This window comes from Vidua macroura, chromosome 15 (assembly GCF_024509145.1).
Source record: "Vidua macroura isolate BioBank_ID:100142 chromosome 15, ASM2450914v1, whole genome shotgun sequence".
NCBI lineage: Eukaryota > Metazoa > Chordata > Aves > Passeriformes > Viduidae > Vidua > Vidua macroura.
The window spans coordinates 17,609,394-17,622,715 of NC_071585.1; the positions used below are offsets into that span (position 1 = coordinate 17,609,394).

Genomic DNA, 13,322 nt, shown 5'->3' on the forward strand with positions numbered 1-13,322 from the left:
CAAAGAGGAATGTTTCTGAGATACATCAGGCACTGTGATGCCAATAGTGCCCAGACAGATGAAAACATGAATTTGGAGGGGGGAAATGTGGGAATGCAGCAGGGACAGCCAGTGATGGGATGCCCAGGGTGGGCACACGTGGAGCAGAGACACAGGAGTGGGTTCCCAGGAGGGAGAGGGGCACACAAGGGAAGGGCCTGCAGGGAGGGACAGACCCAGAGCTGATGTTTGTCCTCCCAGCCCGACCTGTGCCTCCAACACTGCATTCCCAGGCAGCCTCCTGGAAAATAAAGCACTGCTCTGTTTATTGAGTACAATTGTTTCTTGAGGATAATTCCTGCAAGCAGACCTAGAGTCTGTCTGAAGGGAGCTCTTGGTGAATGTGGACATCAATTCAACAGCTCCCTTGATCCCAGCAATTACTTCCAACCATTTGGGAAAAATCCCAGCTGACCTGTTTTTATTTTGGCAGAACTTTGTGATAAAACAACTCCTTTTCACACAGACAGGTGCTGTTCTGGAGTAGCTCCTGTGGCTGCTGGAGGGGAGGGAGGCAGTGTTATTTATCTTCCTGCACAGTGTGACTCATGGGAGGGGGAAATCAGTCACTCAGGAGGTTTTGTGAACAGGGACAGCTTTGGTTGCTGCCCTGCGCTGGCTGGCACCTGGCAGTGTGGGCAGCCCACCCCAGGCTGCTGCTCCTGACCTGTGTGGAATGCCCACTGTGTGGACTTCATTTCACTGCCTGCTGAGCTGTCCTGGGCTGCTTTTTGGAGTCTCAGCTCCCACCTGTGCCCTGAGCAGTGGCACCTGACACCAAATCCTGCCCTGGGCTCTGCTGGCACGGGAGCAGCCTGACAGGGACCTCAGCTTTGTGCCACACAAGGTCTGCCCAGGGGCTCTGGAGGCTGCACTTCAGGGAACCCACACAATTGCCCACTCAGCAGCCATCAGTCCCAGGCTGTTGTCCAGCTCCATCCAGGTGTCTTTGCAGAGGGGAACAGCTTTGGTTGCTTTGCCCTCTGGCTGCTGGTCCAGCTGTCCCAGCCTCCCTGCCCACAAGGATTCTTCCCAGCTTTCCTTCCTGCCTCATTTCCTGACCCATCACAGCAGGGCTGGACCTTCTGCCACGTTGCCCTTGAAGTGTCCAAGCTCTCAGCCTCGAGCTGCTGCAAGGAGTTTGTCCTGCTGTCACTGAAAATGGGGAATTAAACTCTCTAACACTGTAATTTCAATATTGGAAAGTGGCAATGTTTTATTTCAGCCCCAGGCACGTGGGGCATAACTCCCTATTATACACACCACACCTTGCTAACAGACCAGCTTAAATCTATGTAGCTTTTACATATCCAATACATTTCCCCAAACTCATACCTATATGTTAAACACTCCCTGAATTTTCTGCGTGTTTAAATCACATCTCAGAGTTTATTTTCATTGGAGAAGGGTTCTTATGAGGGTCACGTGTAGTTGTTGGGGAACATACAATTTCTCCAACTATTCTTTTTTGGTCACAGACCTCCAAAAATGCTTCTTCTCTTTGAATGCATCCCATTGCTGTTGTTATAAATACATTTTATATTCTTGGCTTTGCACAAATATTAAGATGAATGCTATATGTAGAATGTTAAAATAACTTTGCTTTCATTTCTGCTATGAACAAACAACTTAGACATAGTAATAGTGGTAGCTGATATAGTTAGGAGTGAACTGTTTGGTCAGGATAACATCCAGTGAACATGTAACGAGGACCCTGCTATTGATATGCCAACTATCAGCATCTGCCATTTGAAGGAAGTATGTACCAAGGCACAATCTGGAAGTGATAAGGAGAAGGAGCCAAAACCACAGCCAGGAAACACATATGCTCTAAAAAGGCAGACCCAAGGAGGGGCCATGCAAAATAGTTCCTGGGATATGTGAAGTAGTTTATGGGAAAATATGAATATACATAAGGGTCTATGAGTAAGCGACAAGCTGATGTAGTGGGAAAGGTATTTAAGGGGTATCCCCGAATGCAAAGCTGTGCTCGTCGCTGAGTGCCAAGAGGCACCCACACTTTGCTTTACTCTCTTAGTCTCCTACTGTCCTTTATTAAACTTTTTGCATTTTCACAGGAGAGTGAACATGTTTTTCACACTGTGGTCTTGAAGCGATACGCGGAATAGATAAATAGACTCCCTAACCCAGGGTAGTTATGAAGTGGGTCTGTATGCCAGCACCCATCACAAGTGAGAGAGCTCTCCAAAACTTGTGCCCCGAGCCTCAGGCTGACCCACACCTTTATTCCCAGAGATGTCCCATATGCAATACACTGCACAACTTTTTCATGCATATTCAACCCCTGGCCCCGCCTGTCCTCGCCTCTCATGCTAAATGAGTCCACGCCCTTCTGGGCACGCCTGGTTTGCTGTGGTGGTCGCACGGGGGTCTCTTGGTGGTCCTGAGGCTGAAGATCGTGGTCTTCCTCATGATTGAATTTTTGAACTTTTCCTCTCTGCGCGTGCGCTGTCGGTCCTTTGGTGCTGATCTGAGTAGGTCTGTCAGTCTTGATAGGCTTGGAGACAGGGGAGCTTCTTTATCTGGGTTCTTTGCCTCTTCTGGTATTGTTCTTTATGCAAGAAGATTCAGAAATTTGCATTTTCCTATGCCCTTTGTACCAGGCAGAGGTTTCTTAAGTAAAAGGTTAAAATTCAATACATAACTCCACAAGCTAAAATATAAATGCTTAATTCATTTTGTTAACTTAACTCTAAAAATCTCTGTTTCAGTCTGACCAAGATATTCGTTTTTGACCAAGATATTAGTTTTACCAGCATTGCTCAGGCTCACAGACTTTAGGGCTGAGATAACCCATTGCACACAGGACAAAGCTCGGTGCGGTAAACCGAAAGGACTTCCCCAAGATTTCATTAAACACAACTTGTTACAACTTTTTTTAACAACACCGAGACAGCCAACGCTCCTGCCCAGACGGCCCCGAGAAGGAGGAAGCTGGAGAGAGCGGAAGGATGATTCTCCCTTGCAAAGGGGAGGAGGCAGCAGCTTTTACCCGCGGGGTGTTCCCGTCACTTCCCGCATTCAGTTTCGTTTCCCAGCAGAGCCCTCCCTCTCAGCCCCGCCCGGAGCTGGAGCCATGGCGCAGGCAAAGGCTATGTCCGGGCTGAAGGAAGAGCTGACCTGTCCCATCTGCCTGGACATCTACAAGGACCCCATGACCGTGGGCTGCAGCCACAGCTTCTGCAGGACCTGCATCAAGCAGGTGCTGCGGGGCCAGCAGAGCGCTGCCCGGTGCCCGCTGTGCCACTCGCCCGTCGGGGAGCTGCGGCCCAACTTCCACCTCCGCAACATTGTGCAGAAGTTCCTGGAAGCTCCCGCGCACCAAGAGGAGGAAAAGCAGGAAGAGCAAGGCAGGGAGAAGGGGGAAAGCTCGGGCCAGCCAGAGGAGGTGGTCCTGTGTGATTCCTGCCTCCAGGAGCCGCAGCCCGCAGTGAAGACGTGCCTGAGCTGCGAAGCCTCGCTGTGCCAAGCGCACCTGAGCAGGCACAACAGCAAGAACGACCAGAAGAACCATGTGCTGGTGGAGCCCTGCGATGGCCAGCTTTTGGCTGAGAGGAGATGCCCCCAGCACGGCAAACTGCTGGAGTGCTTCTGTGAGAGTGACTGGCAGTGCATCTGCGTCCTGTGCTCCGTCATCTCCCACAAGAACCACAAGATCATCAGCTTGGAGGAGGCTTTCAACGAAGCCCAGGTAAGAGGTGGCTGGGGCAGTGGGACTGGCATGGATTGCACCAGGAAAAGGCCAGAGAGCTGCCCATGGCACAGGGGCAGCTCCTGATTGGAGAACTGCATTCCCGGGATGGGGCTCTATTGCAATCCTGGCCTTTCATTCTTAGTTTGGTCCCAGATTCTCTCTGGGTTTGACCCTTGAGATATAAAACAAGATGTTATAAACGCTTTTTTCCCCTCCTGTGGGAAGAGTTTGGCCAAACTGCTGGGACTGAGTGCTGCTGCTGTAAGGTTTTAGTCCTTGGTGCACCTCCAAGGCAAAGATGAGCCTGAGCTGCACTTATGCAAAGATAATTAATGACAGAGTAACAGAAAGAAAGGTGCCAACAGGGAAATAGCTTTATCTGTGGCTAGTGCACATGAACAGTTTTCAGCTTCACATTTTCCTTTTGTGCTTGTAATTGTGGCATTTGTTCAGGGATGAAACCTTCCAGTGAACCTTTATCTACTGATTTGTCCTGAGAGCATGCAATGAGCAGGCCTTTAGCAAGTCTGGCTTAACCCCTGTGGATAAAGCTGCTGATCTCGTGCATTATGCCAGTCCTGTCCTGACATCTCCTTCCGATGATCTTTGCAGGTATCTTTTCCTGGTACTCTGGAAACACTGAAAAACCATGAAGCTGCAGTGGATGAAGCCATAGCAAACCTGCTGAAACAAAAGGAGGGGCTAAAGGTTTGTTTCACGGTCCCATATCACCTTGGGGTGGCTGCTTGCTGGTAAATGATGAGATAAAGTTTTCTTTTGCCCTTCCCCAGATCATGGATTCTGAAGCCTTTTTAGTTCCTGGCTGGTTTCTCGTGTATTTTTGAGGTTTCTTCTTTGAGGAAGGATGATGCATAACTTTCTTAGCAGTCTGGGAGGTCCATTCTTAGTTAAGCTTGAAAGTCTGTGCCTCCTGATGAGTGGCTGGTGTGTGGCTTTTTATTTTTCCAACCTTCAGCATTTAGTTACTTCTCTCACGCCTGAAGAAAGACAGATTTTTATGTAAGTGAGAACTAATGTGGAAAATGTCCCTTACAAATTTGGAATTGTTTTCTTAATAGACTGATCAGAGCCAGCGGAGGGAACAATTGGAGAGCCTGTTCAAGGAGATGTATATGGAGCTAGAGAAGAAAAAGGGGGAAGTCCTGAAAGTTCTCAGTGACTATGAGGAGGAACAACTTTCCAAGATTCAGGCAGAGGTGAATGATCACAAGGGGATGAAGGATTTGGCCAGCCAGGATGTTCAGGAGCTGGAGGCTCTGAGAAATCAGAAGGACACGCTTCTTTTCACCAAGGTACCTATCAGCATCCCCCCTTCCCAGAGACACACAGCTCCTGGGCTGGCCTGTGCCTGCACTGTGCTAATTCTGCTTTCAAAATGTCTTCACAGGCTTTTGCAGCGATTAAAGGCAGGTAAGCTCTTCCTGAGGTTTAACACCTTTGTTGAGGACGTGGAGGAGCGGGCGGAGCGCGCTGTCAGTGCGTTCCCAGCAGCACTAAGGCAGGCAGGAGTGTGGCTGTGCTGGAGGGCAGGAAGCTCTGCAGAGGGCTCAGGACAGGCTGGATCCACGGGCCAAGGGCAGCAGTGGGAGGTGCAGTGAGGCAAAGTGCCAGGTGCTGCACTGTGGTCACAACAACCTCCTGCAGTTCCAGGCTGGGCAGCAGGGACTGGAAAGCTGCCTGGCAGGAAAGCAACTGGGAATGCTGTTCAGTGTTGGCTGAACTTGAGCTCAGGTGTGCCCAGGTGGGCAAGAGGCCACTGGTACCTGGCCTGTCTCAGCAACGGTGACTGTCCCGTGCTGACACCATGAGTGCTGTGTCCAGTTCTGGGCCCCTCAGAGGAAGAGAGATGTGGAGGGGCTGGAGCGTGCCCAGGGAAGGGAATGGAGCTGAGGAAGGGGCTGGAGCTGCTGAGGGAGCTGGGAAGGGGCTCAGCCTGGAGAAAAGGAGGCTCAGGGGGGCCCTTCTGGCTCTGCAGAGCTCCTGACAGGAGGGGACAGCCGGGGGGGTCAGGCTCTGCTCCCAGGGGACAGGGACAGGAGGAGAGGGAACGGCCTCAGGCTGGGCCAGGGCAGGCTCAGGGTGGGCAGCAGCAGGAATTTCCCCATGGAAAGGGTGCTCAGGCCCTGGAACTGCCCGGGGAGGGTTGGATCCCCATCCCTGGAGTGTCCAAGGAAGGGCTGGAGGTGGCACTCGGTGCTCTGGGCTGGGGACACGGTGGGCGTTGGGCACAGCTTGGACTCAATGGCCTTGGAGGTCTTTTCCCACCTCTGTGATTCTGTGGTTCTGTGATTCCTTCTGCGTGTTTTAGGAAATGCAAGCCACTTCCTAACATGGATGGTGTGAGGCTGCCAAAGCCACTCATTACTTTGGATAAATCAGCAACAGATGCTATTCTGAGATTTTTCCAGCAATTCCTGTCAAAGATGGAGAACTCCTTTAAGCAGCCATCACCTAGGGAATGCAAACCAGCAGCTACTGGTAAGTGCTCATTTCACCATGAGGGCGAGATGGGGAAGTCAATAAAACGGGTAAGAAAGGACTCTAATGAGGCACCAAGTACCCTGAGTACCTCTAGAAGTGCTCATTCCTTTCACTGAATGCTTATTTGCACACGTGTGTGCAGCCATGGGAGCTGGTCCTGGCATTCAGGGCTTTGGGGCATGCCTTGAATACACCTTGTTAAACCAGGCTATGGATGAAGAGGCTGGGAAGTGCCAGGAGTTTTCTGGGAGGATTAAGAGAAGATAATAGCAATGCCTCTGTGGCAGCCCTTTGATTCAAGGGGAAAGTTGAGAACTCATCCCAGCAGCAGCAGGGTGAAGTTTGCTTAGGACATAAATAATCTGCTCTTTCTGTGTAAATACTTATAGTCCTGTAGTCGTTTAATGTAGTTTGGCTTTTAGTTGGGGAGGGAGTACACGAGTTGAGGAAGTTGTGAAAAATGCATATTTTATGATTGGCTTTTCTCAAATATTACATTGAATACTCTATGTATTATGGAGGGTTATTTTGTAATACTGTATTAATCCTTTTTAAGTAGTGTGTTAAATACAGTTTTAGGTTACAACATAATGTTAAAATAGAAACTCTGTGATGTAAGATATTTTTTACTAGCTCAAGAAAGGGATGAGATAATCAAGAGATTCTTCGCACAGACACGACAGCGATTAGAAATCTGAAGAGTTATAGTCTCCATATCAGAAAAGACAAACATTCTTCCACCTTCTCTCCATCGTTATGGAGCCACCAGGAGTAAGGGGAAGAAGTTGACAAAAACCAGGAAAATTCTTAATTAGCAAGGAATTTCTGCACCCTGTATGAGATGTATGAATATGCAACAGGCTGTTGCTTTTAAGGGTTGTTCCTTTGTTCACAAGGCGTGGTTTTGGCAGCTCAGTGCCCAAAAACATCCCGACGTCCGTAATTCTTTGCTTTTTTATTGTCTCATAGTGTCCTAATCCTCATTGTCCAAATTTTTATTACTCTAATTTTATTAATACTTTTTTATAACTATTTTATTACTAATAAACTTTTAAGATTTTAAAAAAACAAGTGATTGGTGTTTTTCACAGAAGTGATATCCTGTGGGCACCTTGGCAGTTTCCTTCGGACCTAACAAAACCAGTCAGCTGGCTAATTTTGAATATTGACACCCGGTTAAACCACTTAAAAGAGCTCAATATGCCTCTCTGAAATCACATTTAAAGACTAACCAGCCCCAAAAAAACTCTCTTGCTTCTGGTCTTTTAACAGGTATCAGGAGGCTGACAGGACTGCACAGCCAAGATAAGGATGGCAGGTCAGTGCCACGTGGCCAGGATCGGGATGGCAGGTCAATGCCACATGGCCAGGATTGGGATGACTGGTCAATGCCACATGGCCAGGATTGGGATGACTGGTCAATGCCACGTGGCCAGGATCGGAATGGCAGGTCAATGCCACATGGCCAGGATCGGGATGACTGGTCAATGCCACATGGCCAGGATCGGGATGGCAGGTCAGTGCCACATGGCCAGGATCGGAATGGCAGGTCAGTGCCACATGGCCAGGATCGGGATGGCAGGTCAGTGCCACATGGCCAGGATCGGGATGGCAGGTCAGTGCCACGTGGCCAGGATCGGGATGGCAGGTCAATGCCACATGGCCAGGATTGGGATGACTGGTCAATGCCACATGGCCAGGATTGGGATGACTGGTCAGTGCCACGTGGCCAGGATCGGAATGGCAGGTCAGTGCCACGTTACCATATCCCGGATGACTGGTAGCGCCGCGTGGCCGTCTCAGCGCGCATCACGAAGGCCGTTCGTGTAGGCGGTTTTAGCCAGCCGTTCTGCGGACAGAAGGACAAAAGTGGCGGTCGCGGCTTTTCTTTTTTCAGCACCCCTCATGAAGAAAAGGCACAGACCGGAGGCAGCAGCCAGCATGGCTTGCGTGGTGCTGGCAGCAAGAGACACAGCAATTCCCCCAGACAAGATCAACCTTTCAGCGCTGCAGAACTCTATAAAAAATGTTTCAGTTGATAAAGCTTGAGAGCAAACAAACCTACGAACACCAATTCCCTCCCGAATCAGAAAAAGAAAAGGGTGGAGACACGTAGAGACAAAAACATGGAGACACCAAAGTCAGTGAAGGAGTCAAATCCCAGATGGAAGGAGATTGAGGAGATGCCTTAATCTTGGGCTGAAATTCTCTTGTAAGGCTATGGTGAAGGTATAATTGATACATCAGACTTCTTTTTCCCCTGTAACTCATGGAATGCATTGGGGAGGTGTAGTGTTCTAACCACAGCCGTGAGCAGAGGCACCCATGTTGAAGCAAGCAGATGTTGGAGTAGCTGTGATCCAATGAGAAGCTTGAGCAAAGAGAGATGGGAAACCTTGCCCCAGGGATAGGAGAAAACCTCTGTTTCCAGAGATAAAAGTTTCTATACTAGAGCAGCTCATCCTTAAAATTTCACCCCAATAAGCTGAAACGGCCCATGTTGGTAGTTGTGGAAAGACTACATAACCAATGGGAGGGACTTCACAATTGCAGCTTCCCAGCTGGCTGCTATTCGTGAAAATTAAACCACGAGAAAACTGTTTCTTGTGGAGAAGTCTCCATGCATGGCAAGAGAGACTGTACCTAAATGAACTGAAAAAAGACTATTTTAGAGGTGGTAAACTGACTGAAAGTTCCAGGTTGTGTCTCTTTATGTTGTCAGTGGGAAAGGAAAGAACAGTTGGAGGAGGAGAAGTGTTCTGAAGGTTGATTCTGATTCCTTATTTTTCTTTTAGTTCTGTTAATAAAGTTTTCTTTATACCCTTAAAAGTTTTGAGCCTGCTTTGCTCTCCTCATAATTGTTACCTGGAAGCAGAAAACGTGTAAATAATTCTAGTGGATGCACTGGTGTTTGGCCAGTGCTAAACCCACTGCAACTCCTTTGCAATGCTTTGTAAGGTGAGCCTGCAGTCCCAGGGCTGTGCACAGTGGCCACTTGTCTGACTGAATCGGTGAAATTCGGGTTCCCTGGGTGCTGCTCTCTGGATGGTGCTTCAGCCCTTGCTGGCAGTGAGCCTTGGGTCAGGGCAGAGGCAGACTCCAGTTCTCCACAATTATCTGTTAATCATAATGCATTTTTTACCTTTAGGTTTTGCTCTGCCGGGCTGGCAGTGGGGCTGTGCCAGGGCCTCCCGGCTGCCAGGGATGCAGCTCCTGCCTGGGAATATCACTGTGTGTTGCTGTTTTAAGTGTGGCTTCTCCCAGTTTAAGTCATGCAGGAAAAACCTGGGCTCTGCACTCTGACATCGAGAGGTGTCACTGCCACAGGACCACTCCTGAAGCAGCTCTCCCAGAGGGAGGGGGTGAAAAATGAAGCCAGGCCTGCTTCTCAAAATTTCTGGAGTGGAGCATTACTCCCTATTGCACACACCACACCTTGCTAACAGACCAGCTTAAATCTATGTAGCTTTTACATATCCAATACATTTCCCCAAACTCATACCTATATGTTAAATGCTCCCTGAATTTTCTGCATGTTTAAATCACATCTCAAGAGTTTATTTTCGTTGGAGAAGGGTTCTTAGGAGGGTCACGTGTAGTCGTTGGGGAACATCCCATTCCTGCAATTATTCTTTTTTGGTCACAGGTGTCCAAAAACATTTCTTCTCTTTGAAGGGATCCCATTGCTGTGGTCAGAGCAGGTAATTAGTGCTCACCAGCATTGCCTTGGCTCACAGACTTTAGGGCTGAGATAACCGCTTGCACACAGGACAAAGCTCGGTGCGGTAAACCGAAAGGAATTCCCCAAGATTTCATTAAACACGACTTGTTACAACTTTTTTTCACAACACCTGGACAGCCACAGGCCCTCCCACGTGGCTCCGAGAGGCGGGAAGCTGGAGAGAGGGGCGGGAAGACCCTCCCTTGCAAGGGGGAGGAGGCAGCAGCTTTTAGCCCACGGGGTATTTTCCCTCCTCGGCGCTGCCCGCCTTCTCTGTCCCCTCCCAGCAGAGCCCTCCCTCTCAGCCCTGCCCGGAGCTGGAGCCATGGCCCGGGCAAAGGCTATGTCCGGGCTGAAGGAAGAGCTGACCTGTCCCATCTGCCTGCACATCTACAAGGACCCAACGACCGTGGGCTGCAGCCACAGCTTCTGCAGGACCTGCATCCAGAAGGTGCTCCTGACCCAGAAGAGCGCTGCCCGGTGCCCGCTGTGCCACTCGCCCGTCGGGGAGCTGCGGCCCAACTTCCACCTCCGCAACATTGTGCAGAAGTTCCTGGAAGCTCCCGCGCACCAAGAGGAGGAAAAGCAGGAAGAGCAAGGCAGGGAGAAGGGGGAAAGCTCGGGCCAGCCAGAGGAGGTGGTCCTGTGTGATTCCTGCCTCCAGGAGCCGCAGCCCGCAGTGAAGACGTGCCTGAGCTGCGAAGCCTCGCTGTGCCAAGCGCACCTGAGCAGGCACAACAGCAAGAACGACCAGAAGAACCATGTGCTGGTGGAGCCCTGCGATGGCCAGCTTTTGGCTGAGAGGAGATGCCCCCAGCACGGCAAACTGCTGGAGTGCTTCTGTGAGAGTGACTGGCAGTGCATCTGCGTCCTGTGCTCCATCATCTCCCACAAGAACCACAAGATCATCAGCTTGGAGAAGGCTTTCAACAAAGCCCAGGTAAGAGGCGGCTGGGGCAGTGGGACTGGCATGGATTGCACCAGGAAAAGGCCAGAGAGCTGCCCATGGCACAGGGGCAGCTTCTGAGTTGGAGAACTGCATTCCCGGGATGGGGCTCTATTGCAATCCTGGCCTTTCATTCTTAGTTTGGTCCCAGATTCTCTCTGGGTTTGACCCTTGAGATATAAAACAAGATGTTATAAAGGCTTTTTTCCCCTCCTGTGGGAAGAGTTTGGCCAAACTGCTGGGACTGAGTGCTGCTGTAAGGTTTTAGTCCTTGGTGCACCTCCAAGGCAAAGATGAGCCTGAGCTGCACTTATGCAAAGATAATTAATGACAGAGTAACAGAAAGAAAGGTGCCAACAGGGAAATAGCTTTATCTGTGGCTAGTGCACATGAACAGTTTTCAGCTTCACATTTTCCTTTTGTGCTTGTAATTGTGGCATTTGTTCAGGGATGAAACCTTCCAGTGAACCTTTATCTACTGATTTGTCCTGAGAGCATGCAATGAGCAGGCCTTTAGCAAGTCTGGCTTAACCCCTGTGGATAAAGCTGCTGATCTCGTGCATTATGCCAGTCCTATCCTGACATCTCCTTCCGATGATCTTTGCAGGTATCTTTTCCTGGTACTCTGGAAACACTGAAAAACCATGAAGCTGCAGTGGATGAAGCCATAGCAAACCTGCTGAAACAAAAGGAGGGGCTAAAGGTTTGTTTCATATCACCTTGGGGTGGCTGCTTGCTGGTAAATGATGAGATAAAGTTTTCTTTTGCCCTTCCCCAGATCATGGATTCTGAAGCCTTTTTAGTTCCTGGCTGGTTTCTCGTGTATTTTTGAGGTTTCTTCTTTGAGGAAGGATGATGCATAACTTTCTTAGCAGTCTGGGAGGTCCATTCTTAGTTAAGCTTGAAAGTCTGTGCCTCCTGATGAGTGGCTGGTGTGTGGCTTTTTATTTTTCCAACCTTCGGTGTTTAGTTACTTCTCTCAGGCCTGAAAAAAGACAGATTTTTATGTAAGTGAGAGCTAATGTGGAAAATGTCCCTTACGAATTTGGAATTGTTTTCTTAATAGACTGATCAGAGCCAGCGGAGGGAACAATTGGAGAGCCTGTTCAAGGAGATGTATATGGAGCTAGAGAAGAAAAAGGGGGAAGTCCTGAAAGTTCTCAGTGACTACGAGGAGGAACAACTTTCCAAGATTCAGGCAGAGGTGAATGATCACAAGGGGATGAAGGATTTGGCCAGCCAGGATGTTCAGGAGCTGGAGGCTCTGAGAAATCAGAAGGACACGCTTCTTTTCACCAAGGTACCTATCAGCATCCCCCCTTCCCAGAGACACACAGCTCCTGGGCTGGCCTGTGCCTGCACTGTGCTAATTCTGCTTTCAAAATGTCTTCACAGGCTTTTGCAGCGATTAAAGGCAGGTAAGCTCTTCCTGAGGTTTAACACCTTTGTTGAGGACGTGGAGGAGCGGGCGGAGCGCGCTGTCAGTGCGTTCCCAGCAGCACTAAGGCAGGCAGGAGTGTGGCTGTGCTGGAGGGCAGGAAGCTCTGCAGAGGGCTCAGGACAGGCTGGATCCACGGGCCAAGGGCAGCAGTGGGAGGTGCAGTGAGGCAAAGTGCCAGGTGCTGCACTGTGGTCACAACAACCTCCTGCAGTTCCAGGCTGGGCAGCAGGGACTGGAAAGCTGCCTGGCAGGAAAGCAACTGGGAATGCTGTTCAGTGTTGGCTGAACTTGAGCTCAGGTGTGCCCAGGTGGGCAAGAGGCCACTGGTACCTGGCCTGTCTCAGCAACGGTGACTGTCCCCTGTGCTGACACCACGAGTGCTGTGTCAGTTCTGGGCCCCTCAGAGGAAGAGAGATGTGGAGGGGCTGGAGCGTGCCCAGGGAAGGGAATGGAGCTGAGGAAGGGGCTGGAGCTGCTGAGGGAGCTGGGAAGGGGCTGAGCCTGGAGAAAAGGAGGCTCAGGGGGGCCCTTCTGGCTCTGCACAGCTCCTGCCAGGAGGGGACAGCCAGGGGGGTCGGGCTCTGCTCCCAGGGAACAGGGACAGGAGGAGAGGGAACGGCCTCAGGCTGGGCCAGGGCAGGCTCAGGGTGGGCAGCAGCAGGAATTTCCCCATGGAAAGGGTGCTCAGGCCCTGGAACTGCCCAGGGAGGGTTGGATCCCCATCCCTGGAGTGTCCAAGGAAGGGCTGGAGGTGGCACTCGGTGCTCTGGGCTGGGGACACGGTGGGCGTTGGGCACAGCTTGGACTCGATGGCCTTGGAGGTCTTTTCCCACCTCTGTGATTCTGTGGTTCTGTGATTCCTTCTGCGTGTTTTAGGAAATGCAAGCCACTTCCTAACATGGATGGTGTGAGGCTGCCAAAGCCACTCATTACTTTGGATAAATCAGCAACAGATGCT

The 13,322-nt window shown here is 50.4% G+C and overlaps 2 protein-coding genes across 3 annotated transcripts; both read left to right on the forward strand.

Moving 5' to 3' along the window:
• The first annotated feature begins 2,544 nt into the window (after positions 1 to 2,544).
• LOC128814700 (E3 ubiquitin/ISG15 ligase TRIM25-like) lies at positions 2,545 to 9,085 on the forward strand. 2 transcript variants are annotated; one of them, XM_053990811.1, is made up of 6 exons: positions 2,545 to 3,751; positions 4,367 to 4,462; positions 4,834 to 5,067; positions 5,163 to 5,185; positions 6,084 to 6,253; positions 6,890 to 7,521. In XM_053990811.1, exons 1-6 carry the CDS (start codon positions 3,137 to 3,139, stop codon positions 6,952 to 6,954), a joined length of 1,203 nt encoding a protein of 400 aa, XP_053846786.1. In that variant the 5' UTR covers positions 2,545 to 3,136; the 3' UTR covers positions 6,955 to 7,521. The 2 variants fall into 2 exon arrangements, with proteins under 2 accessions (XP_053846786.1, XP_053846785.1); XM_053990810.1 differs by lacking the exon at positions 6,890 to 7,521 and adding an exon at positions 7,529 to 9,085 and having other exon boundaries at positions 2,613 to 3,751.
• A 52-nt stretch (positions 9,086 to 9,137) lies between these two features.
• Positions 9,138 to 11,755, forward strand: LOC128815099 (E3 ubiquitin/ISG15 ligase TRIM25-like). The gene is made up of 3 exons (XM_053991500.1): positions 9,138 to 10,917; positions 11,531 to 11,626; positions 11,702 to 11,755. The coding sequence occupies exons 1-3, from the start codon at positions 10,303 to 10,305 to the stop codon at positions 11,753 to 11,755; spliced, it is 765 nt and encodes a 254-aa protein (XP_053847475.1). The 5' UTR covers positions 9,138 to 10,302.
• Positions 11,756 to 13,322: the final 1,567 nt, after the last annotated feature.

Excerpts from the sequence above, each read along its gene's own strand:
- LOC128814700 (XM_053990810.1), top strand. The coding sequence starts at position 3,137 with ATGGCGCAGGCAAAGGCTATGTCCGGGCTGAAGGAAGAGCTGACCTGT. Across the intron at positions 5,068-5,162 it reads ACACGCTTCTTTTCACCAAG|GCTTTTGCAGCGATTAAAGG; the intron begins GTACCTATCAGC and ends ATGTCTTCACAG. Across the intron at positions 5,186-6,083 it reads TTTGCAGCGATTAAAGGCAG|GAAATGCAAGCCACTTCCTA; the intron begins GTAAGCTCTTCC and ends TGCGTGTTTTAG.
- LOC128815099 (XM_053991500.1), top strand. The coding sequence starts at position 10,303 with ATGGCCCGGGCAAAGGCTATGTCCGGGCTGAAGGAAGAGCTGACCTGT. Across the intron at positions 10,918-11,530 it reads AGGCTTTCAACAAAGCCCAG|GTATCTTTTCCTGGTACTCT; the intron begins GTAAGAGGCGGC and ends TGATCTTTGCAG. Across the intron at positions 11,627-11,701 it reads AACAAAAGGAGGGGCTAAAG|ATCATGGATTCTGAAGCCTT; the intron begins GTTTGTTTCATA and ends GCCCTTCCCCAG.